This window comes from Ostrinia furnacalis, unplaced genomic scaffold (genome assembly GCF_004193835.3).
Source record: "Ostrinia furnacalis isolate ACB-3 unplaced genomic scaffold, ASM419383v2 OfSCF0963, whole genome shotgun sequence".
In the NCBI taxonomy this organism is placed as follows: Eukaryota; Metazoa; Arthropoda; class Insecta; order Lepidoptera; family Crambidae; genus Ostrinia; species Ostrinia furnacalis.
In genome coordinates, this window is record NW_021131202.1 from 529635 (window position 1) to 554810 (window position 25176).

At 40.6% G+C, this 25176-nt stretch overlaps 1 protein-coding gene across 1 annotated transcript; it reads left to right on the forward strand.

Annotated features, from left to right (window-relative positions):
• The first annotated feature begins 246 nt into the window (after window positions 1-246).
• LOC114350742 (uncharacterized) lies at window positions 247-20817 on the forward strand. Its single transcript, XM_028301655.1, has 19 exons — window positions 247-479; window positions 875-1249; window positions 1397-1623; window positions 1727-2014; window positions 2696-2805; window positions 3017-3349; window positions 3434-3554; window positions 3974-4132; window positions 4516-4641; window positions 4858-4999; window positions 5841-6065; window positions 6606-6783; window positions 7245-7361; window positions 7760-7987; window positions 8764-8881; window positions 9400-9619; window positions 11470-11627; window positions 17617-17722; window positions 17925-20817. Exons 1-19 carry the CDS (start codon window positions 357-359, stop codon window positions 18072-18074), a joined length of 3504 nt encoding a protein of 1167 aa, XP_028157456.1. The 5' UTR covers window positions 247-356; the 3' UTR covers window positions 18075-20817.
• Window positions 20818-25176: the final 4359 nt, after the last annotated feature.

Consider the following 25176-nt stretch of genomic DNA (forward strand, 5'->3'; position numbering starts at 1 on the left):
TAACTATTGGTAAAGTTTTATTTCTTGCGTAAACTTTTGCCTAAATTATTAATATAAAACGGAGGAAAATGCTTTCCCTGAACATTAAAATTCAATATTTGGCGCCATTCCACACCACTCACTTCCTCTTTTTGATTTTTTTACATTAGCTGGCCAAGACATCTGTTAATAAATTCTACAGTACTATGTCTGCGGATAGATTACATGAAAAGAACCGGCGCAGCGTCACAGTTTGACAGATAAGTGACAGCAGCTGTCAGTCAGAAAATTTGCTTGTTTCTTCGCAGCAGCGAAAAATATGAAAATACGAAAAAGATTTTCTTTCTAAATAAATGGCATAGTTTTGGCTATCAAAAATGTTTCGCGGCACAATAAAAATGAAGGTCATGGTGTTTTTGTGGTTGTTTAGTTCGTGTACAATGAATATCCAGGCTACAACCCACTGGATGGTGACCGAGAGTGGCCTGATACAACCACGGGTATGATAACAATTTCCGTTTATTAACTCCCCATTTAAATGGCAACGAATCATCTTAGTCGCTAGACTAAATAGCAATAGGGTTGGTGATGCAACGAGATGCAGAACTCTGTTTCTTACAACATAGTTGTAATTCTATCAAAATCACCACGGAAATTACGACCTTCTGCGGTTTCTCGATAACTGTTGAAGTTATCGGTGCCGCGACTAACATACTGTCCAAGTTAACGTGGTATTTACCGCTCATGAAGGCTCTTTCATTTAGCATTTAGAAGTTCTTAGAAAAATGTTACATCAGTATCTAAACAAATACAAGTGTAGAGAGACCTTGCTATTGTTTTATTAAACATTTCCACTATTTGTCTTACTGTTATACTAATTAACTTCTATTTCCAGGAAGATTCTCCATTTGAAATGACCCACCCATATGACTTGCTTGCATTTTTGAATCAAGACACAAGATGGGACAACATCTTTAATCTGTATGATGATTTGTCGAAAAGGCAAGAGTTTATTAATAAATTGTGGACTGATATAAAACTGCAGTCTGATGTATCTGACATTTCTACGTACAATGAAAACTGTATCCAAGCAGGGCAGCTTACCTTTTTAGATTGGTACGCTTCATTCTTGGAGGATGGTAAATCAAAGAAAATTCCCGATGAGGAGTATATGCTGTACAAACCATCGAATGGTCATGATACAGAAGTACCGGACTGTAAAAAAATTTCTTCATTGACCTTTAGTATGCATGCATTTGAGCATTTACAGGTTTGTATTTTATTATTTATCAAAATTTTTATACTAGTTTTTGATTTTTTATTTTCTGGATTGTAGGGGCAGATACTGCAAGAAAATATTTAATTATTATTTCCTTGTTTCTGATCAACATCTACATTGGTAAATTACTTATTTTAGGGTATGATACAAAGAGAAAACTTGACTGCAAATCCAGAGTTAGCTCTCCCGGAGTTGATATCTCCTATCATGACAGTGGACCAGTTTGGGCACTGGGCAGCTGTATGTTTAAAGAAAAACAGTTCTTCATGGCTGCACTACAATATGGCCTCATTATATTGGCGAGTTAGAGGCAACGCACCGAAAGCCATGGAATGCAGTCGTCGCGCAGTGCATTATGCGCCTAGGTAAGTATTTTTACAAGAACAGTGAACGCTAAAGCTGCTTGGGCGAAAATATTTTCTTGCTCATGCATTTTTGTTTGTGTGTAACATAGTGATATTATTACAGGAAATACAAAGATGTCGCTCTTTTGAGCCTTGGTTCAATTTTGCATCGCAGCAAGAAGACATCAGATGCAATTGTAGTTCTCGGGGCTGCTGTGGACCATGATCCCGAATATCACACGAGCCACTTTATTCTTGCCACAGCATATGCGGTCCTAGGGGAATATAATAATTCGTTGAAGCATTTAGATGAATCTTTAAAGATCAACCCCGATTTTGATCTAGGCATAAACTACAGATATGGTATGCTATGCCATATTGCATTGGGACAGAGAATGGCACTTGTTAAAGAGTAAGTACTGTTAAAGTTCATGTTTTAAATGTCAAAATAATATCTGTTTGTTAGATTACACAATCTTAACTAATTGGAACTATTTTGTGTTGGAGCTTGATAAGAAACTGATATAAAAAAAAGGTTAAAAATTGTGTTTTACCACAGAATAATAATAAGTACTACAGAAGTTTTACTTCGCGAAGGTATTTAAAAAAATGTATGCTCAATGTCATTAACAATATGGTGTAATTTAGCCTGTCTCAAGAGTCGAGCACCATTTTGTTGACAAACGTCAATGATCGGCACTGCGCCGAAGCTATATGGCTGACTTCGGTAAAATGATGTGACGTGAGGTGCCAAACTGCGGAAAATGGCGGAGGAAATACATGATTTAGCATGAATTATTATGAATAATATTAACTACTTATTTACCTCTCAGTGTTTTGAGGCAACTTAAAAAAGTACATTCTGTGTTTTTTATTATTATTCAGGCAGTTAAATACTGTACAGTATTTAGTACACCATTTTCTTTATTTTCTTACATCATACACAAGAATACGCGTGCGTGAGTCAATGTTCGCTCGTATGTGAGGCCTTGTCGAATAGTATCCTGTAGGTGGGCCATCGTGCGTGTTTTGTTGTCGATGTAAACTCGCGGAGATGAACAGGCCTGGTTTTACCCAAATGTATTTTTTTTAGCTTGGTTGACACCTTACGTGAAGAATTGATTGCATTCCAAAGCAGAGAAGCTTATTGGCTTAAATCTCAGGCAGCATTTTTGAGGACAATGAAAGATGTAAAGGATTTTGGTAATTCTTGATTCATGTAATTTTGAACAACTTTTTGTTGTTTTATTTATTTTTTGATTTTGAATATCAACTTTTATCTTTTGATAATCTTTGATACATTTTCATCTATGATTGAATTTTATCATATCATTTCATGATTTTTTAATGTAGTTAGTGATTCACCTTAAAACAATGATGAATTCAGTATTAATATTGGTATGAAACTTTACAGATTACACAAAATTGGACGAGAATTGTGATAAAATGTCTGCATTGACCGGTCTTGACATAAAGGATATAAAAAGGGAGGGTGACAAAAACTCTGTGATCCAATATTTTCTGGACGGTCCAGTGTCACTCGGTGAAAAATTAGAACGCAAAGGCGTTTATGCTCTCGATTCAGCGTTGAGCCTCAACAGACTTGTGAAACATGTGGAGAAACATGCTCACTTGGCACAAAACTATGTGCCTCCAGATATTAGTAAAGATTGGCAAATAGATGGACCAATCGCCAAGGAGATTGGACCCATGCCTGTGTTTTCAGATATGCTGCCTGATATTCAAAGTAAGAATCAAACTAATAAAACATGTTTCACTTTTCCAAACCGATATTTTTGGAAAACTAACATAATTTTTTTATGTTTTCCAGTCCCTATGTACGAGCCTCCAGATGAAAAACCAATATACGCCACTTCTGCGCCAGATTTAGAGACAAAGTCAGCAAGTTCGACTAATGAACATATGGTTAACTATTATGATGGACATGTGTTGTAAGTTTACCTCTTTCTTCTCCTCTTTTGATTTTTCTTTTTCTAGTGAGAGAATTCCTTAAGGCTAAGAACTCACGGCGCGATTTTCACCCGCGCTCGCGGCTGTTGTGGAATTGTGGTTTTATTTCAAAACTAACGGGAGCGGTTATTTGCGCGATTATTCTAAGAACTCACGGCGCGCTAAGTCACTGGTACAAAATAGTCGCCCGCCGATCGGGCACGGGTGAAAATCGCGCCATGAGTTCTTAACCTAAGTGTTTAGCGCCCCTAGTATATGCGCGAATTGTGTACACCCAAATTGACTGCGCTAAAGACATTCTTCTTGACAATGTAGTAACTCAGGCAGTAAATCAAATTGTGTGAAATTCAGTCATAGGTTCTCCTACTACTTGTGTATAAAATTTAATTCATGTTTCTAGGTACCCAACAACAATGAAAGTGAATCGCAATGTAGAAGACTTTGATAGAGAAAAAGACTGGCCTTCTAACAGATTCTGCAAGGAAAATGCTCCTAGTTTCCCACCGCATGTGGAGGCTATTTATCCCGTTTTCTTGCCATTTGAAAATAAAGGAATTAGGTGAGTAACAACTGTCTCAAGTATAGGTCGCGTAGCGAGAGTTGAGGCACAAGTTGAGGCGAACAACACAAGTAGTCTAACTGACAAGTGCTTTATGTCTCGCTTGCACACTTAGCAAGAGCGAGGTAGCTAATTTATTCAATATGTATTTGAACTTGAAGTGTAAGTGTTGTGTGTGTTCTGTAAGTCTTCAAATATTACATTAGTGTGATTATCATGTTCGCCTCAACTTTCGCTGCGCGACCTGTAGTAGTTAACGCCCTATTATTTCGTTTGTGGTGGATGGTCTGGACCACATGACCATTACTATGGTACTACTACTACTGCTATACTATGTATACTATAATATGTATTAATGGTAGTCAAATTTTTATCATTTTTAGGTTAAAAGCACTACTGACTGATCAGATAGGAGTGCCAGCGAACCAGGAGCATGAGTTACCCTGGCATCCGCCTATATGTCCACAAGATAAGGAAGCTTCGTTTTTCACACAGAGGAGAACTGTCAAGTAAGTATCGCCTAAAAACACTAGTGTCATTCAATAAGGCAACTTATGTTATTTACTCAAAGTTGCAAAACGTATAAAGCCTGGTCCGTGAGCACGTAGTATTTTGTCCAATGACCCCAAGCTACCCATCCTTATCGCTCGCGCGTAATTATGTTGGACCAGGCTTTAGTCATAGTCATAAATTAAAGTTCTTGATGATCACAATTTTAATTACAGGCAGCAAATAACAAACATGGTGGTCAACACAGATTACTTGAGGCAAAAACTTCAACAGTATGTGAGTGAAGGTGACGTGGAATCAGTGAAAAAAATGCAAGACGTCGAGATCGGCCATCGCATTTACACGGCTATGCAAATGGTTGGTATACTTTCATCTTTTTAGGCCCGATTCGACCAAACTTTTATCCAAGAATAACTCCTGTATAACTGGCACATTGACAGTTTCAATATGTCAAAATGTCGAATAACTGACGATTTATTCTGAGATTAATATTTACTCTTGTTTGATCGAATCCACCCTTAGGATACTAAGCTGATCGTTAAATAGGGCTCAGAAGAAGCAAGACGCTTGCAACCGGTTTCTCTGAAAGTCGAAGCAGTAAATCTGACATTCAGCAGTAGAGGATGACAAAATGACTCTTGTTGATACAACCCGGTTAGTTTTTACGGCAGTTTAACTTTCCCCCGGGACAAACTTGACCTTCACTGGTTGGGTATTTATTGGCGGTCAAGCTGTAGATCCTGGCTACACAGGAGTTGCAGTGGTGGGAAAGAGAGGTGGGAATAGTCCCGTAATACACCCCGGTCAAGTTAACTGGCTGGAATGCGACTCTTCCTCGCACTCACCCGCCCATCTCCCCGCGTTCGCCCCGTCCGTAACAGAGAGTCGATGTATCGTCACAACAGCTATAGTCTGGTCTGCGAGTACGTAGAATTTTGTTCGCCCGCAGTGAGTGTACGAGCGCGACAGCAATATAATTACGCGTGAGCGATAAGGATGGGTAGTTTGGGGTCATTGGACAAAATTCTACGTGCTCACAGACCGGGCTTTAGGTGCGCAGTTAACTTGACCGGTTTGTAAAATGGGTAATGGAGGAGGCCTAGGTTATTCTGAGGTTTTAAAAGTGGCATTTGAGCAGTAGAATCAATCTTTAAATTTGATTAACCAATTAATCACCCTGTATGTTTTTTCATTGCAGAATCTAGCGCCAAGATGGCTTCTATATACACTGACGTCACTCTACTGGCGCGTCAGAGGCAACAACGCTAACGCCCTACACTGCCTCATGACCGCGAGTCGCATTGTGGACTCTAAGGACAAGGACATAGTGCTCACTTCAATGGCCTCTGTGTATCTGGAGATGGGGTACTTTGATGAATCTCTGTTGACAGCTGAGGAGTCGTTCAGAGCGAGTTTGTATGAGGTAAGGAATATACTCTAGAATCTGACATTTTTAATTTATAGAAGTCTCCCTGCAAAGAGTGGGCATTTGGGCATTTTGGAGTTCGTACAAATACTGGCTTTTGACGAACATAGTAAAGTATTTAAGTTGCCATGTATTTGATTTTACTTTTCTCATGGGACAAACTTAACGGGATTGGTTGGATTTTTATTGGCGGTCAAGCTGTAGATCCTGGCTACACAGGAGTTGCAGCAGTGGGAACAGTCCCGGTGTATTCGCCATAGCTTAATGGGGATTACATGTTATCTATAAATTCATTTTCTTTATTATTATGTAAGTCGTTTCTGGACACTTTAAACGTCGCAAATATAACTTGCCTTACCTTACTACATCGGGACAACATATTGGATATGCTGAAGTGTCAAGTTTTCAGTACACTGTGGTTGGACAGTGTTTTAGTTTAAGTGTTTTTGTTTTTACTGTTTTGTTTTTATTTTTATTTTATACACTTCACTTTTCAATATTGTTGAAATATGCCTTATGCCTTCTATATATTTGCAGCCGGCCACAAACTTCGTCCTAGCAGAGTTGAACATGATCAAGAAACACCGGAATACCCATATGTTCCACCTGAAGCAAGTCATACGGGTGGAGCCCAAGTTTCTGGGCGGGCTCGCGAGGAATCTGCTCAACGCGTGGGCCTGTATACTGATGCAGATCAACACTTTGCAGGAAGTCGGTAAGTTAATAGTCCCGTTAACCCCTCGTGGTAAGTTTTATGCTTGTGGTACGAGTGGGCTTATCACAATAGTCTAGCGGCAGCGGGGTTCGAACCCGTGTTCCTAGGATCACAAGTAGATCAGTCCAATACCTTAACCAATCGGCTATGATCGGAAAGCGGGCAGTCGATACCTTCACCCCGCGGCTATCGTCAGAAATTGTATAAATATTACACAGTTATGAAGTCATGGTTATGTAAGAAAATATTACAAGTTTCAGTGATATTGCTTTTCCTCTGGAGTGTGCTAAAAAAGATATATGAAACTGTATTACTTTCATTTACGGCAACACTATACTTTTTAAAACAAGGTCTACACTTCGTCAACTGATATTCTTGCTACTAACTTTCAATCTGCAAACCCCTTTTTTCTTTCCATAATACTATGGATATTAAGAAACGTATCGCTTGTTTCTTTATAGATTATACAGGTGGTGATGTTTGCACTCAAGTGGAGCCTGGCGTCAACATGGTCTGCGAAAAAGACGGAACCAACTGCCATATGACCAATATACAGTGTTTTAGCAGTCAAGAGAGAGGTAATACAAATATTTTTGGTAGCTTTGATAAAGGTATAGTCAGCTTCAAAAAGTACGCGACACCCAAAGTAGCCAAAAAGTTTGCAACACGTCTTTGTTACTTGGAATAAGGTTTTGTTGTAAACTTTTTGCCACTGAGTGTACCTAACGAGCTGTCTATAAAGCCTGGTCCGTGAGCACGTAGAATGCCGTCCAATGGCCCCAATCTACCCATCCTTATCGCACACTCACTGCGGGTGCGCGTCGCACAGTCGCGACATCAACATAATTACGTGCGAGCGACAAGGATGGGCAGCTTGGGGTCATTGGACGGGATTCTACGTGCTCCCGGACCAGGCTTTAGGTACAGTCGCTGCTATAAATCGTCACTAAATTCCCAAACCTGTCATTTTTTCCAGAGAGTTCCACACTAACCCGCATGATGGAACAGAAAGAGAAAGAAAAAGTGGAAGACAAGCGTGTGGACCCCACGAACGTGGATCAAATGGATGACAGCATGTTTGACGCGTTCATAGAGAACATGCCGCTCGAGCGAAGCGATCTGTCAGCGCATCGACAGAACTATGACAGCATGATTCGCAGCGTCGAGACCGCGCTGAAAGGCTGCGGGCCTAGGAAGTGTAGTGGTGAGTTGATATTGTTGTTTATGGCACATAAGACTATATGCGAAAGTTAAGATGTCTGGATGTTTGTTACTCTTTCACGCAAAAACTACTGAACAGATTTTGTTGAAACTTTACAGTATTATTGTTTATAACCCAGATTAACATATAGGCTATAATTTATGACGATATGTGACCAACGAAATTTCAATAAATAAATAAGACGTGTGTAAAAAGCGCCATCTATCGTCATTGGTTAAAATCTTCAGCGCTGGACAAAAAATTTGACGTTTGTAAATTAATCCTTCAAGCTCCGCGAATCTAGACACAATAGATAATCAATTGTTATGACATTAATTAATGCCGTCTGGGACTCAATCGGTTAATCATGCGGGGGAAGCCGTGAAACGCCATCTATCAACATCATTAGTAATTAATTAAACGAGGTCCACGCGTACGAAGTCGCGGGCGGCCGCTGGTACATACATACATACATTTTTGTTGCAAAGTCGCCCATATTACAACTACGTAAAATGCCACAGTATTTAGCTTGATGTGCTGTAGTCTGTACGTGAGGCATGTCAAAGTAACATTATAGCTTCATATGAAGCAGTAATAGATGCTATTTTCCTACATAATTGATAATCTTGACTTGTTCTCGCCTATACGTTGTAGGAGTTGGTATATCTTGTGGCAAACAGCTTCACTCTTTCACGACAGTTCATTTGTTTAAAGATACGTAACTATCTTTTTAAGTTTTTTTTGGTGATATTATATTAACTTCAATAATTTTGTTTCAGATATTCAACCAGAAGATCTGTCGCTGAAAGATGAAGATTGTACTTATCAGTATTTACAGTTAGGCTACTGGTTGCACATCGTGAGTTTTAGGACAATACTCGAAGAGACTAATGTGAAGTAAGTTGTTATAAACTTAGCAAAACATTAGTAGTGAAATACGGCATGATGGACAGTAAAGTCCTCTAGTGGCGACTGCGGAAGACGTAGTGTAGGCAGTCCCTCTACTCGGTGGACCGACGATCTGGTCATAGTTGGGGGAATAGTCTGAATGCGGACAGCGCAAGACTAGTCGCTGTGAAAATTGTTGAGATATCTAGACAGATACATCTGAATGTATTTTGATTGAAACGAACAAATAAACCAGTACTTTCTTAATTAGTATCCTACTATCCTTAATATTATAAATGCGAAAGTTGGATGTCTGGATGTTTGTTACTCTTTCACGCAAAAAGTACTGAACGGATTTTGATGAAACTTTACAGTATTATTGTTTATAACCCAGAAAATACATATGCTATAATTTATGACGATATGTGACAAACTAAATTTCATGCGGGTGAAGCCGCGGGCAAAAGCTAGTGGGTAAATATAATAAGACAAAAGACTGTTGTTACATAATTTAATTACAATTACAGAGTACCAGCTGAAATCTTAGCGCTACCACCATCCGATAAAGACGGTCCAGAATGTGTTATCCCACCGGAGTTCTCCGAAGACTTCTACTTAGAACGCTTGGGCAAGGTGAACACGGCGAAGTGGGAACCCATGATGAGTCTGATGCACCAGTTCACTGAGGAGTTTGACCACGCTGAGTTCTGGGGGCTGGGATATAAGATCGCGAAGTATGTTGAATCTGTAAGTAAAAAGATTTTTATTACTTCCTTATATTGGATTTTGGAATTAGGTACTCATTTCTAAAAAGGTTCTTCTACAAATCTGTTTTGTATTTCCTCTATGATATGAGTGATGTTTTCTAAAGAATAAGCATGGGAATCTAGTAATGTTAGTACTAAATTGCTACTCTCGAACAAAACCTACAATGAAATTGACAAACTTAGGTCTGATTTTTCAGTCGTCGGATAGCTTTTAACTGAAGAATAAGTTTGACACATTGACATATAATTTGAAATTAGTGAAGCAACGAATACGAATACGAATATTCGTATTCGCCGAATAGTAGATGTCAGCGACAGCCAGACGAATTACGGACATTACGGATCTCCTCATTTGCTGGATGCAGGCTTTTGTGGAAATCATTGGGGGAGGCCTATGTTCAGCAGTGGTCATCGTATGGCTGAAATGATGATGATGATTATGTATAACTAGCGGCCGCCCGCGACTTCGTACGCGTAGATCCCGTTTTACCCCCTTCATCTATTTTACGCGGTTTAGATTTTTTCATACAAATGTTTTTTCCCGCTAACTCCCGTTCCCGTGGGAATTTTGCAATATCCTGTTGTAAGTAAGCTTTAAGTTTACTAAGGTACCTGCATGCCAAATTTCAAGCGTCTATCTTACGCGGTTTAGATTTTTTCATACAAATGTTTTTTCCCGCTAACTCCCGTTCCAGTAGGAATTTTGCAATATTCTGTTGTAACTAAGCTTTAAGTTTACTAAGGTGCCTGCATGCCAAATTTCAAGCGTCTTACGCGGTTTAGATTTTTTCATACAAATATTTTTTCCCGCTAACTCCCGTTCCCATGGGAATTTTGCAATATCCTGTTGTAACTAAGCTTTAAGTTTACTAAGGTACCTGCATGCCAAATTTCAAGCGTCTAACTTCAGCGGTTTAGATTTTTCATACAAAAGGATTTTCCCGCTAATTCCCGTTCCCGTGGGAATTTCAGGAATTCCTTTCTTAGTGCACCTCTACGGTACCTAAGCTACGTCCCTTCCAAATTTCAAGTGCCTACGTTTAGCCGTTTAGGCTGTGCGTTGATCTGTCACTTAGTCAGTCAGTTTCTCCTTTTATACAGGGTGGAAACGTTTAGTGATCTCACTCGATTATTTCTAAACTATGCAACATATTGAAAAACTGGTTACTGATCCTGAAAGTGCTTCAAGAGCTCTTTTAAATGGTACCAATAATAGGTTACAGAAAAAACTGGGTCTATCTGAAAATTCAATGTTTCCAGCTTCCATACTAAATGTATGCCAGACACACAATATTAAAAGTGTATTTTTTTTATTTATTAATAAACTCTTTAAATAAACTCGTAAATTGTATTCTTATTTTAAATTATTCATGGAAAACATTGGTTTTAGGCTTAACTTGCTATAATATTGTCAAGAGATGAGTGTCATGAATGTGGTAGTAGTACAAAATGTATGGAAGAAGGAAACATTGAATTTTTGGATATATCCAGTTTATTTTGTAACCTATTATTGATACCATTGGATAGAGCTTGTGAAGCACTTTTAGAATGAGTAATCAGTTTTACGATATCATGTGTAGTTTTTAAAATAATGTAACTTTACCAAATGTATGGAAGCTGGAAACATTGAATTTTCGAATAGATCCAGTTTATTCTGTAACCTATTATTAATACCGTTTGATAGAGCTCATGAAGCACTTTCAGGATCAGTAACTAGTTTATTGATATCTTGTATAGTTTAGAAATAATCGAGTGAGATCATTTATCGTTTCCACCCTGTATATTTAGATTTGTACCTTGTGTCATCACCGTTTCTCCTACGCCCCGCAGAAGCCCCGCTGGTGGGTCGGTCTGCTGGCGGCGGGCTGGTGGTGCGGCGCGGGCGGGCGCGGCGCCTGCTGCGTGCGCTGCTTCGCCGCCGCGCACCTGCACGCGCCGCCGCACCAGGCCGCGCGCGCGCTGCGGGGGCTCGCCAACATACTGCACCTGTGAGTGAAACAACACCTCAATTGCTAGTCTTTAATAGGATCCTGGGTGTGGTTTGGAGACAGCCATACTCGCCTACATGTCGTTTCTATACCGACTACTGCGTGCGCCGCTTCGCCGCCGTACCAGGCCGCGCACGCGCTGCGGGGGCTCGCCAACATACTGCATCTGTGAGTGAGAGAGAGAGAGAGAATAGGGTCCTGAGTGTGCTTTGGAGACAGCTATACTCGCCGACATGCCGTTTCTATACTGACTACTGCGTGCGCCGCTTCGCCGCCGCACCAGGCCGCGCACGCGCTGCGGGGGCTCGCCAACATACTGCACCTGTGAGTTGATACTGATTATGACCCTCAAGTGTCTCCACCTATAGGAAAGTGTCTCAAGCTGTAGATCCTAGCTGCGCAGGAGTAGTGTGATCCTGAACTGCTGCGCACGCGAAGAAAACATCAGCCAATATGCACCTGTGAGTTGATTATGACCCTTATGTGTCTCTCTCCACCCATAGGAAAGTGTCTCAAGCTGTAGATCTTGGCTTCGTGGAAGTTGCAATGTCCCTGGTGCGCACGCGCTGAGGAGACATCATAAGATACCAGAATACTAGGTACTAGAAGCGACTACTGTTTAAAGGCGCGAGGATATGTGAAGAGGCGCTATAGAGGCGCCACAATCGCTGCGCCACTACCATGACAAATGTGACGTGTGTTGCGCTTTTAGAAATTGAATGAAAACTAGAGGAGGCGCGACAAGCGCGCTACAGTGGCGCCACTGCAGCGCTTGCTCACGCTTTTAGACTCATAAAGCACTGCCATTGGTGTCTAGGTTTTCGTCCACCAGTATCTAGAAGCTTATTATATACTTGGCGCTCGAGCGTGCGAAGAATCTGCTGCTACCTAAGACACTATCATAGCTTGTGACTCGGACTCGGCTACTTCAACCCTCTGTGAAGGATTTACTCTTATGGCTAGGCTGTTAGTATGAAAGCCACTAGTAGCCCAACTACTAGCGTCCCATCTCCCTCGGCGGTCGGTCTGCTGGCGGCGGGCTGGTGGTGCGGCGCGGGCGGGCGCGGCGCCTGCTGCGTGCGCTGCTTCGCCGCCGCGCACCTGCACGCGCCGCCGCACCAGGCCGCGCGCGCGCTGCGGGGGCTCGCCAACATACTGCATCTGTGAGTTGATACAGATTCTGATCTTCAAGTGTTTCTTCTACCCATAGGAAAGTGTTTTCACCCATAGGAAAGTGTCTCAAGCGGTAGATCCTGGCTATGTGGGAGTTGTGCAGTGTCCTTAACTGGTGCGCACGCGCTGAGAAAAGATAAATGACTAAGGGGACACGCTTACATACTGTATCTGTGAGTTACCTACACTAATTACGATCCTCAAGTGTCAGCTGTAGATTCTGGCTGCGCAGGAGCACCCGCAGATAAAACATCATATGATACCAGAATACTAGGTACTAGAAGAGACTACTATTTAAAGGCGCCTTCAAATTAGAGACGTGAGGAAGCGCTGCAACAGCGCTGCGACAGGACAGGGGCGCCACTATTATGACATACATACGTGACGTGCGTTGCGCTTCTTATTCAATGAAAACTAATGGTGGCGCGACATGCGCGCTACAGTGGTGCCATTGCAGCGCTTACTCACACCTCTCGTTGTTACTCGGTTTTCGTCCACCAGTATCTAGAAGCTTATCGTGCGAAGAATCTTCTGCTACCTAAGACACTATCATAGCTTGTGGCTCGGACTCAGCTACTTCAACCCTCAGTGGGTGACTCACTGTACTCTTGTGGCCAGGCTGTTAGTATGAAAGCCACTAGTAGCCCAACTACTAGCGTCCCATCTCCCTCGGCGGTCGGTCTGCTGGCGGCGGGCTGGTGGTGCGGCGCGGGCGGGCGCGGCGCCTGCTGCGTGCGCTGCTTCGCCGCCGCGCACCTGCACGCGCCGCCGCACCAGGCCGCGCGCGCGCTGCGGGGGCTCGCCAACATACTGCACCTGTGAGTGAGAGAGAGAGAGAAAGAATAGGGTCCTGAGTGTGCTTTGGAGACAGCCATACTCGCCTACATGTCCTGTGAGTTGATACAATCTTTAAGTGTCTCCACCCATAGGAAAGTGTCTCAAGCTATAGATCTTAGCTGCGCAGGAGTTGCGTGATCCTGAACTGCTGCGCACGCGAAGAAAACATCAGCCAATATGCACCTGTGAGTTGATTATGACCCTTATGTGTCTCCACCCTTAGCAAAGTGTCTGAAGCTGTAGATCCTGGCTACTTGGAAGTTGCAATGTCCTTAGCACGCGAAGAAGACGTCATATGACACCAAAATACCAGGAACTACCATTTAGTGCCTTCAAATTAAACACATGAGGAAGATTAGCGCCACTTTCGCAGCGCCACTAATATGACAAACGCGCGACGTGCGTTGCGCTTCTATTTGAATGAAAACTAAGTAATAGTGGCGCGACAAGCGCTCTATAGTGGCGCGACAAGCGCGCTACAGTGGCGCCACTGCAGCGCTTGCTCACGCCCTTAGACTCAAAAAGCACTGCCACTGGTGCCTAGGTTTCGTCCACCAGTATCTAGAAACTTATTAGATGTTTGACGTTAGAGTGTGCGAAGAATCTGCTGCTACCTAAGACACTATCATAGCTTGTGGCTCGGACTCAGCTACTCTCAATGGGTCACTGTTCTCTTATGGCTAGGCTGTTAGTATGAAAGGCACTAGTAGCCCAACTACTAGCGTCCCACCTCCCTCGGCGGTCGGTCTGCTGGCGGCGGGCTGGTGGTGCGGCGCGGGCGGGCGCGGCGCCTGCTGCGTGCGCTGCTTCGCCGCCGCGCACCTGCACGCGCCGCCGCACCAGGCCGCGCGCGCGCTGCGGGGGCTCGCCAACATACTGCACCTGTGAGTTGATACAGATTCTGATCTTCAAGTGTTTCTACCCATAGGAAAGTGTTTCCACCCATAGGAAAGTGTCTCAAACGGTTGATCCTGGCTACGTGGAAGTTGCAATGTCCTTAACTGCTGCGCACGCGCAGCGAAGAGCTAATTATGACTCAGGAGACACGCTTACATACTGCATCTGTGAGTTACCTACACTAATTACGAGCTCAAGTCATCAGAGCCAGCCAGAGCCTCAAGTGTCAGCTGTAGATTCTGGCTGCGCAGGAGTTGCATTTAACCGCACCAAGCTGAGCACGCGCAGATAAAACATCATATGATACCAGAATACTAGGTACTAGAAGCATCCACAGTTTAAAGGCGCCTTCAAAGACTTGAAGAAGCGCTGCAACAGCGCTGCGACAGGGGCGCCACTATTATGACAAACGTGACGTGTGTTACGCTTCTTATTTAATGAAAACAGTAGTGGCGTGACAAGCGCGCCACAGTCGCACCACTGCGGCGCTTGCTCACGCCCTTAAACTGAAAAAGCACTGCCACTGGAGCCTAGGTTTCCGTCCACCAGTATCTAGAAGCTTATTAGATGCTTGGCGTTCGAGTGTGCGAAAAATCTGCTGCTGACTAAGACACTCATAGTTTGATGCTGGGTCTCTGCTACTTCAACCCTCAATGGGTGACTCACTGTACTCTGGCGTTTGCGTGGTAGCCTCTAGTAGCTCAACTACTAGCTACCCACCTCCCTTGGCGGTCGGTCTGCTGGCGGCGGGCTGGTGGTGCGGCGCGGGCGGGCGCGGCGCCTGCTGCGTGCGCTGCTTCGCCGCCGCGCACCTGCACGCGCCGCCGCACCAGGCCGCGCGCGCGCTGCGGGGGCTCGCCAACATACTGCACCTGTGAGTGAAACAACACCTCAATTGCTAGTCTTTAATAGGATCCTGGGTGTGGTTTGGAGACAGCCATACTCGCCTACATGTCGTTTCTATACCGACTACTGCGTGCGCCGCTTCGCCGCCGTACCAGGCCGCGCACGCGCTGCGGGGGCTCGCCAACATACTGCATCTGTGAGTTGATACAATCTTTAAATGTCTCCACCCATAGGAAAGCGTCTCAAACTGTAGATCTTGGCTTCGTGGAAGTTGCAATGTCCTCAACTGGTGCGCACACGCTGAGGAGAGATAATAAGACACGCGCGGGCGGGCGGTGGATAGGAAAGTGTCTCAAGCGGTAAATCCCGGCTACGTGGAAGTTGCAATGTCCTTAACTGGTGCGCACGCGCTGAGAAGAGAATAATTAATATGACTCAGGGGACTCGCTAACATACTGCACCTGTGAGTTACCACACTGATTATGATCTTCAAATGTCTCCACCTGTAGGAAAGTGTCAAGCTGTAGATCCTAGCTGCGCAGGAGTTTCGTGATCTTCTATAAGGTTGTGTGGTGTCACAAGGTTGCGCACGCGCTGCGGGGGCTCGCCAACATACTGCACTTGTGAGTGAGTGAGAGAGAGAGAGAATAGGGTCCTGAGTGTGCTTTGGAGACAGCCATACTCGCCTACATGTCGTTTCTATACCGACTACTGCGTGCGCCGCTTCGTCGCCGCACCAGGTCGCGCACGCGTTGCGGGGGCTCGCCAACATACTGCACCTGTGAGTTGATACTGATTCTGATCTTCAAGTGTCTCCACCCATAGAAAAGTGTCTCAAGCTGTAGATCCTAGCTGCGCAGGAGTTGCGTGATCCTGAACTGCTGCGCACGCGAAGAAAACATCAGCCAATATGCACCTGTGAGTTGATTATGACCCTTATGTGTCTCTCTCCACCTATAGGAAAGTGTCTCAAGCTGTAGATCTTGGCTTCGTGGAAATTGCAATGTCCTCAACTGCTGCGCACGCGCTTAGGAGACATCATAAGATACCAGAATACTAGGTACTAGAAGCGACTACTGTTTTAAGGCGCGAGGAGGTGTGAGGAAGCGCTATAGAGGCGCCACAATCGCAGCGCCACTACCAAGACAAACGCGCGACGTGCGTTGCGCTTCTATTTGAATGAAAACTAAGTAGTAGTGGCGCGACAAGCGCGCTACAGTGGCGCCACTGCAGCGCTTGCTCACGCCCTTAGACTCATAAAGCACTGCCATTGGTGCCTAGGTTTCCGTCCACCCGTATCTAGAAGCTGCTGCGTGCGAAGAATCTGCTGCTACCTAAGACACTATCATAGCTTGTGGCTCGGACTCGGCTACTTCAACTCTCAGTAGGTGACTCACTGTACTCTTGTGGCTAAGCTGTTTGTGTAGTAGCCCAACTACTAGCGTCCCATCCCCCTTGGTCGGTCTGCTAGCGGCGGGCTGGTGGTGCGGCGCGGGCGGGCGGTGGATAGGAAAGTGTCTCAAGCGGTAAATCCCGGCTACGTGGAAGTTGCAATGTCCTTAACTGGTGCGCACGCGCTGAGAAGAGAATAATTAATATGACTCAGGGGACTCGCTAACATACTGCATCTGTGAGCTGTTACACTGATTATGATCTTCAAATGTCTCCACCTGTAAGAAAGTGTCAAGCTATAAATCCTGGATTCGCAGTATTTGCGTGATCCTTAACTGTGGTTTTAATAAGATGGTGTGGTGTCACCAGGTTGCGCACGCGCTTACTAGAGACGCGTAGGCTCGCGAATATTTACACTAGGTGAGCGCTTGCAAAGAAAAATGTGTAGATCCTAGCTGCGCAGGAGTTTCGTGATCCTTAATGTGGATTCCCTAAAGGTGTATGAAACCGCGCCAGGCTGTGCGCGCACTGAGTAGACCGCGAATATATTACACCAGGCGTAAAAGAATCTGCTGCTGCCTAAGACACTATCATAGCTTGTGGCTCGGCCTCAGCTACTTCAACCCGCAGTGGATGACGTTGTGTGCTCACTTTACCCTTGTGGCTAAGCGATTTGCCTGCTGCGTGCGGTGTTTCGCCAGAGATACATTAAAAATCGTGTGCCGTTGGTACTGCACCTGTAAATATAAAAGAAAACTTTAGTATTGTGACGTATTTCAAAAATAACCGTAATTAGACATCTTAATTTTTGTATCAAAAGTCTCAAATAGTGTTTTGTCCCCAGGCAAAATCGGCAAGAAGACGCGAAGGATGTGTCGTACCTGTCATTCTACATGACCCCAAAGAACAAGATTGACGCGTTCCTGGTGGCAGTTGGACATTCGTACCTGGTAAGCTTATTTAATGTATATGTCATAGGAATCTAAACGAGAAACAAATTGTATTATTTACGCCTTGTATTATTTTACGCCCACATTTTCGCAAAATCAATAGGTACACTATAAATTATATTATGAGTTGAAGAAGACTTTTTAGGACCGTTAAAGTTTTCATGAAAAAGTATTAATTTATTTTACTTTCTCTCTTTTTCAGTCGGAATTCGATCAAGCAATCTGGATGTTCCGTTACGCCCTGACATTCGACGACAAGTTTCTGCCTCCAAAGGCCTGTCTCCACGCGACCATGTGTATCATGCTGTACGGGGACCCCACTAAGGACGAAAAGCAGGCCAAACCGGTATAAACTGGATACTTTAACCCATCGAATGTATCCACGTCAGAACTATACTGCAAGTTAGTAGTGATTTATCATTGATTCTATGGGTTTGTAATGGCTTGTTCCCACAGAGATATTCCGTTTTTTAGGATCCTGTTAAGTAGTATACGTATTTAACGTTTACAAGAACGTCCCGTTTACAGTGTCCTGCAAACCGATCCGTTCGTATTTGGTCTTAGAATTTCAAACACTCATATTATGTATACACGACAGTCCAGTTTTGCTGGTTCCTGCATTACTAGATTGCCTTGGGAACGAGCCCTAGGAGTCACAGAATCATGTTATATTGTGATCTGGAAATATTTCTTAGGTGAGTTGAAGTTATGAAATGATTATGGAATAATCGTTTTATGGCGCAGGTACACTGCGAAAATTGACTGAGACGAAGCGCGAACCCGCACACCGAAGTATGGACGACACACGGGTGGGGGAAAGAGAAAGTAACCGAGATGGTGTTTACACTATTACGTCTCGGTCAATTTCCAATGTAGTGTACTTGCGCCATTATTTCATAATATTCTAAATTGCATTTTCGTAATTTAACTATTCAATATTTGTTGCGCTGACCGTATTAAAGTTAAGACGGGATATTTTATTAAGATAGTAGCGTTATCTATATTACAGAACAATTAAAACCCCGAATCCAAATATTTGTTGTGACTAGTCTATAATTTAACCATTTTGTTAATTGATTAGTAGTATTTGTGAAAATACTTAATTTCTAGGCTGCAATAGAATTAACTAATAGTTTTGAATACATTTATATCTTTCTACAAATACTTCTAGCCAATTCTGATAGTTGTCATTGAGGCTACAAATAAAATAAGTATTCTATGGTAAAAGGCAATTTAATAATAGCCTATAATAATACAATAATCGTATAATCCAGAATGTGGATGTAGTATAAAATCCACATTTCAAATATATGACGTATGTGATATACAAGCGTTTCAATTGTTTATCGTATAAGGCCGAGTCCGCACTACGGCTAAACCGCCGCGGTTTTTAACCGCGTGATTTTATAACCAAGTAAAACTAATGCAAGCTTTTTACAGTGTATACTTTTCAGGCGATCTTGCGGTTTGGCGGTTTACCGCTTACGGGAAAAAACTATGGTGCGGACTCAGCCTAAAGTTATTTTAAATATACATATTATTCATATGAATAAACTCACACAAAATATATAACATTCCTCACTTTAATTGTTCGAAATAGTCGATTGGTCTTAAGCTTTTGTTGATAAGTTTGTGAGTTGATTAAAGTTTGTATGAAATTAATTTGCAAAACAAGTATCAAGATCAGTATGAATATTTTGTATTATGTTAGCTACCGAAAAAAACTAGGCATTCAAGTTTTTAAAAACTGATCTTTTCTTCTGAACTGAATTAGTATTAATACGGTGCATTAAAACTCAAGGTGTGGTATGTTTATTAATGAATAATCAAAAAGTAAAATGTTATGCATATAAGAGAGAGAAAGAGAGCCATTGAAATGGCAGGAGATGAAGATTGTAGAAAAATAATGTTTTTTCTTTATTATTTTTCTTTATATGACATCCCAAATGATTTTTTTAATGTTGGAATTCTTTAAAACGTTGAAGATGTGGAGTGGACATTTTTTATTTCATATCTATTATTATCTTTCTATCGTAGCTCTACGATTCAAAAGACGTAAAACTTTTACACTCAGAATTATTTTACTTTTCCTAATTACAATTTAACTAATTTGAAAAAATAAAAGAAAATCTTTATGCCTTTGAGGCAATTCAATTAAACGTTATTTAGTAGGCAGTTAAAGAAATGCTCAATGTATGTTTAAAATATATGCAAAAGATTTAAATGTAGCATAGTGTGGTGTATTGGCAAACTATGAATGAGTGTTGAACGGTTTTTGTGAAAGTATTTTAGTTTTTTCGATTGTGTTCATTAAATGCTTATTCTTTATTGTAAAGAATGTTAGTCTAAAGATCCAAACCTAACGAATATGTATAAATTTCTAAAAGGTGTTGGTTTTGTTGGAAGAAAAATGGTTTTAATCTATTTAAAAAAAATAAAACTAAGTGGTAAATTGATTAAAAAAAAGAAAAAAACCACAAACATATTTAAGTTCCTATTTTACAATCTAATTTTCTTTTGCGAAGCTATTCTATTGTTCAAACACAAAAAAAGAAACAAAAAGCAGACAAATATGTTATTTTATTATTTTACATAATATTGACGGTGAAAATTTCAATATTTACATATATTTTCCTTACAGTATTTTAAATGTCAATAAACCAATTTGTCTACACGAAAAATAGTTCTCATATTCACATCATATTTACAGTTTTTGCCAAAATAATTTTGCAAATAAAGCAAATAAGGTCCATAATAACATTTTACGTATAAATATAGCAAATCTTGAAGATAATGTGACCTAATTGCATAAGTTATTGCTAAAATCTTTTGGCATGGACTGTTATAATATTATCTATCGTAACACTATAAAAAATCCAAAATGGCTGACCTGGGGGAATTCAAAAATGACGTAAAGCGAGACGTGGTATAATCACATCTCATTCACTGTTATCATTGGTTCATTATGTTATTAGTTAGAAACTAGGCTAATAATAATATCTGTAAAATAAGGCGGGTAATTTCATTTTTTTTATTATTTAATTTCAAAACAATTTGTCCCTAAAGCTCAGCCAGCCGGAGTTTTACAAAGTTTTTTAGTCATAATAAATAGACTGGACCAAAAGATTAATGTCTTAACTGCTAAAAATTTGCATTTTTCCAATTTAAATCTATTTTACATAAACAGGTTTATGTATAAATCTTATTACTTATAATAACCTTATGTAAGTGACATACAAGCAAGTACATTTTTATTGTTAACCCAAGCTGTTACATTTGTTTTTGTTAGTTACATTTTTGTTGCTATGTACTGTACCTAGTGATAGGTACTTAAGACTGATCGAAATATTATTGAATATAAGATGTACTTTGAATTGGAATATACACTTTCAATATTCTGTTGTTGTTTTTCTTACAATATCATCCATACAAGGTTTTTCAATTCTAAATGTTAAAGCGTTGTTTTTACTAATGAATTTTAACTAAAAAAGTTTTTACAGCTCTTGTGTTCTACGTCGATTCTGTTACTGATACGAAACATAATATTTTGGAACCATTGCTTGTAGTAATTGATACAAACACTCAAGAACCAAAAAGCTATACCTAGTGAGCGACCGTTAGTGAGCGGACCCTGGATACCTAGATCTACTGCTCATTTAACATAGATACATTTTATAAGAAGTTAATTTCAGCAATTTATTTGCGTATTCGAATCGCCATCAAAAGATTTAGTACGAAAACTACAACAGCGCCCTTGTGTACGTGTCGTAAAGTGTATCAGCACAGAATAATAATAAGTACGTATAAGAAATGGTTGCACGAAACTTATTTCGAGTATCAAAATTGTCACGTTATCGTTTAATTTGAAGGTTGAGTATCGAATTTTGTCGAATACGCAAACGATTCGAAGACGAAAATTGTTCATGCTAGAGGTACTGACCTGTCTGCAGAATCTGCTCTTATCTAACTCGTGGTTCGAAGTTCGAACTTCGAACATAGGAGATAAAATCTTGGAACTGTTAGTCCCGGAAAAAATGGACAGAGGGCGCTTAGTTCTGGAACCAGCACCTCTTCTGGTTGCCCTCACAGCGCGTGTTGATTTAAGCGGATAGATGGCATTATAAGAGCGGTTCTAAACACTTCCGACAGAATCTGTAAGAATACGAATCTGAATCCGTAGAATTACTAAAGAAACGATCTTAGTGCGTAAACTACCATAAAATATTAGTTCTACGACTACTCGTGGCTGTATTTTCACGGATTCGGATGGGACGTAGTGCGAAACCGCTCTACCTTATTCAGTTCGCTTTAATGACAGCGGGAAAGCTTTTGGCTTGCTTCTCATCTGATGAAATGTCAGCCACAGAGGTAGAAAAACTACTAGGTATTGCTTTAGCCACTGTTACAGCTAAGGATGCTACGTAACTATCGGTTTACTTAAAATTTTAGCCCTTATTAATCCAGAACATGGTCTACCTTATGCATTATAATACTTGGGTTACATTAGTACCCTATTAATCAGTCAGCCTTTGATTTGTCATCGAATAATTAATAAAATAGCAACATTAAAATCATTTTAACTAATCTAAAGTTTAGATGCTTGAGAAGAATCACATTATCAAAGTTTGTTACTGTATTTTGAATAAAATATTAATCCACACAAAATAAGTTAATTACAACAAATAATTAGTAGTAATATTACAATTTAGGAAAAAGTTGTTTATTTTATTTACAAATTGTCGTTTCTTTTTTAGGTGACAGGAGGCAAACATTTAGCTAAATAAATAGGCACATATTAATAAAATACAAGCTGTTTGTAAATCTATGATTTTAATAATTGATTTATTATTTAACCTACTTTAACAGTTTTATTAAAATGTTGTATAAATTCTCGCGTTAGAGCTTAAAGTTAAGTAGCTTTTAGCGTGGACTGCGCTTTACAAGTAGGTAGGTAGTTAAATAAATAACTACATACCTAGTAAATTTATTCACTTGTAGTAAAATGCAATAGTACGCAGATCTTTACTACTATCTCTTACCCACGAAAGTTCAATAGATACAGGGTGTCAGGGTGACAGGCAAGGGACGACGGCGCATTCTTCTATTCTTCATACTGATGTAGTTTATGAAGCACCCACAATAACTATTGGAACACGCACAAGAGTATAATAAGTTACTAGTCCTGTGCAGTGACCAATAGTTGTTTTGGGCTTCGTAATGCGCCCGGCTTCTTTCTTCGTACGACGACACCTGAAATGAAATGGCATTACTAAAAAGAAAATAAAAATCAAACAAAACAGAAATAGCAGAGAAAGTTGTGTATCATTCAAACAGAGAATTAGAGAACTCTCAAGAGAAGAATGAGGATGGTATCTTTAGACTTTTTCTAAATTCGTTGAATTTAACTCGAGTGATATTTCTCTATTTTAATGACACAGAAAACACACAAAGGAAAACATACACGAGACATGATTCTTGCAATGTCCAAATGGAAATAAGTAAACAATCCACGTGATGGAAAGTGGCTAGAGTCACTCATTTACCATAATCTTTTGCATTTTGAAACATACAATAATACAATAATGTTATTACAAAAAGTGAAATTACAATTTACAATAAAAGATTATACCTACAGACGCACGCGTAACAATTTAACATGAAAATACACACACAAATCACATGAAAAATGTTATAAGAACACATTGAAAAACAAATAAAAGTACCTACAGAATAACAAGAAAGTAATATGATATAATAAACGGATATACACATCAATTTAACATAACACTCCATCCACAAAAATGTTTGAAATCGAAATTAATCTAAATTAGGTCCAATATTTATTACATGTCCCTAAGTCTATTCGTTCAAGTCTAGATAACTCTAAACTAATAAATATTATTACAATAAAAAAAATCCCCTATAAAAATCTTGCATACTCGTAGCTTTAGAGAAGAAATTCATGACAACTGGACAGCTTTTATCAGTGAGCTGAGCATCCAAAGTATTGATAAATTCTGTACCGAAATAACCTATCTTATTAGATAACTGTGACAGATACAAACATAGCAGTAAAAAACGTCTTGATAAATTAATTATTTTCAGGAAATACTAAAAAAATATTTTTTATTTTACAGGATATAAAGAATCGCAGTTAAAATGGTTAGGAGCACTTAGATTTTTATCTTTGACAAATTTTCAATAACATGAATGGCTGAATAGATTTTTATTAGCTTCCCTATGCAGGACAGATCGTGTTCTGGATATAGATAAGAAGGTAGTATGTAAGTACATTACAGTGTCTTAACGGTTTAATAAAAGTGATAATTTAATCGAATTTCATCAATTCCAATTATGTTTTCAAAGAAGAAGAATAATCTTCAGTTAATTCAGTATAGAGCTTTCACATCAAATTTAATACATAACAACAAGCTTTGCACTGAAAATTCAGAATGCAGTATACAATTCAGAATATAAAAAGCAGTAAGTATAAAACCAAACATCCTCTTGAAAAGTAGTCTTGTATTATTTTACCAATTTTAAAATTAACTACATCCTCACCTCATATCTTCTGAGTGAAGACGTCGAGAAATAGGTACCTTGATGCGGACGGTGCAGTCCTCTTCTCACGTTCTTCTTTTCTTCTAAATATCTAAAAGTACACATCAATACAATACAAAGCAAAACAAAATCTTGATAAAAAGCTTCTTCTTGCGGTGTTCTCACGGCGACAATGAACCGCCCGCAATAGCCGCTGTCACACGCACAAGAGTATAAGCAGTACTAATCTTGTGCAGTGGCCAGCAGCTGCTTTGGGCTTCATTCTCCTTATCTTCTTCAGCTGAGCTGCCGAAGGAACTACCATCTACCTTAATTTACAACGACAACGCTACTGACTTGACCGCGGTCCGACCAATTAGCTCCGTCTTAGAGCGATTCACATTTAGGCTATTTAGCAGCGCGACAAACGCGCGACAGACGCGCTGCTGATTTCATACTATGTGACAGCGGAAGCACGCGCTACTAACGCTCTAATGTGAAAGTGCTCTTAGAGCGCTTTTAGATTGCGACTTTTTACAGCAATACGGTTGTAATGCAGCATCGATACAGTCGCAAAACATCTACCCTTACACACACGCGATACAATCACGATGCACTGTAAAGTTATTATTACACACTGTAAAACCCTGGTTTTCCTAAATAAATAAATAAATAAATAAATAAAATGCGTGTATTTACTTACTACTATTTTGGAATTAGTTCTGTTAAATGATTGTTTCAGTATTTGAATAGTTCAGTAGTCCAATGATGTCCCAGTACCTACCTATAGTAAGTCCGAGACATGAGATTACACAAATCAGCTGTGTTTGATTTAAGTGCTTGAAACTGGTTGGAACATCTTTACCAATAAAGTAATTCTGGTTGCAAATATTGTAGTAATAATAAATTACTAT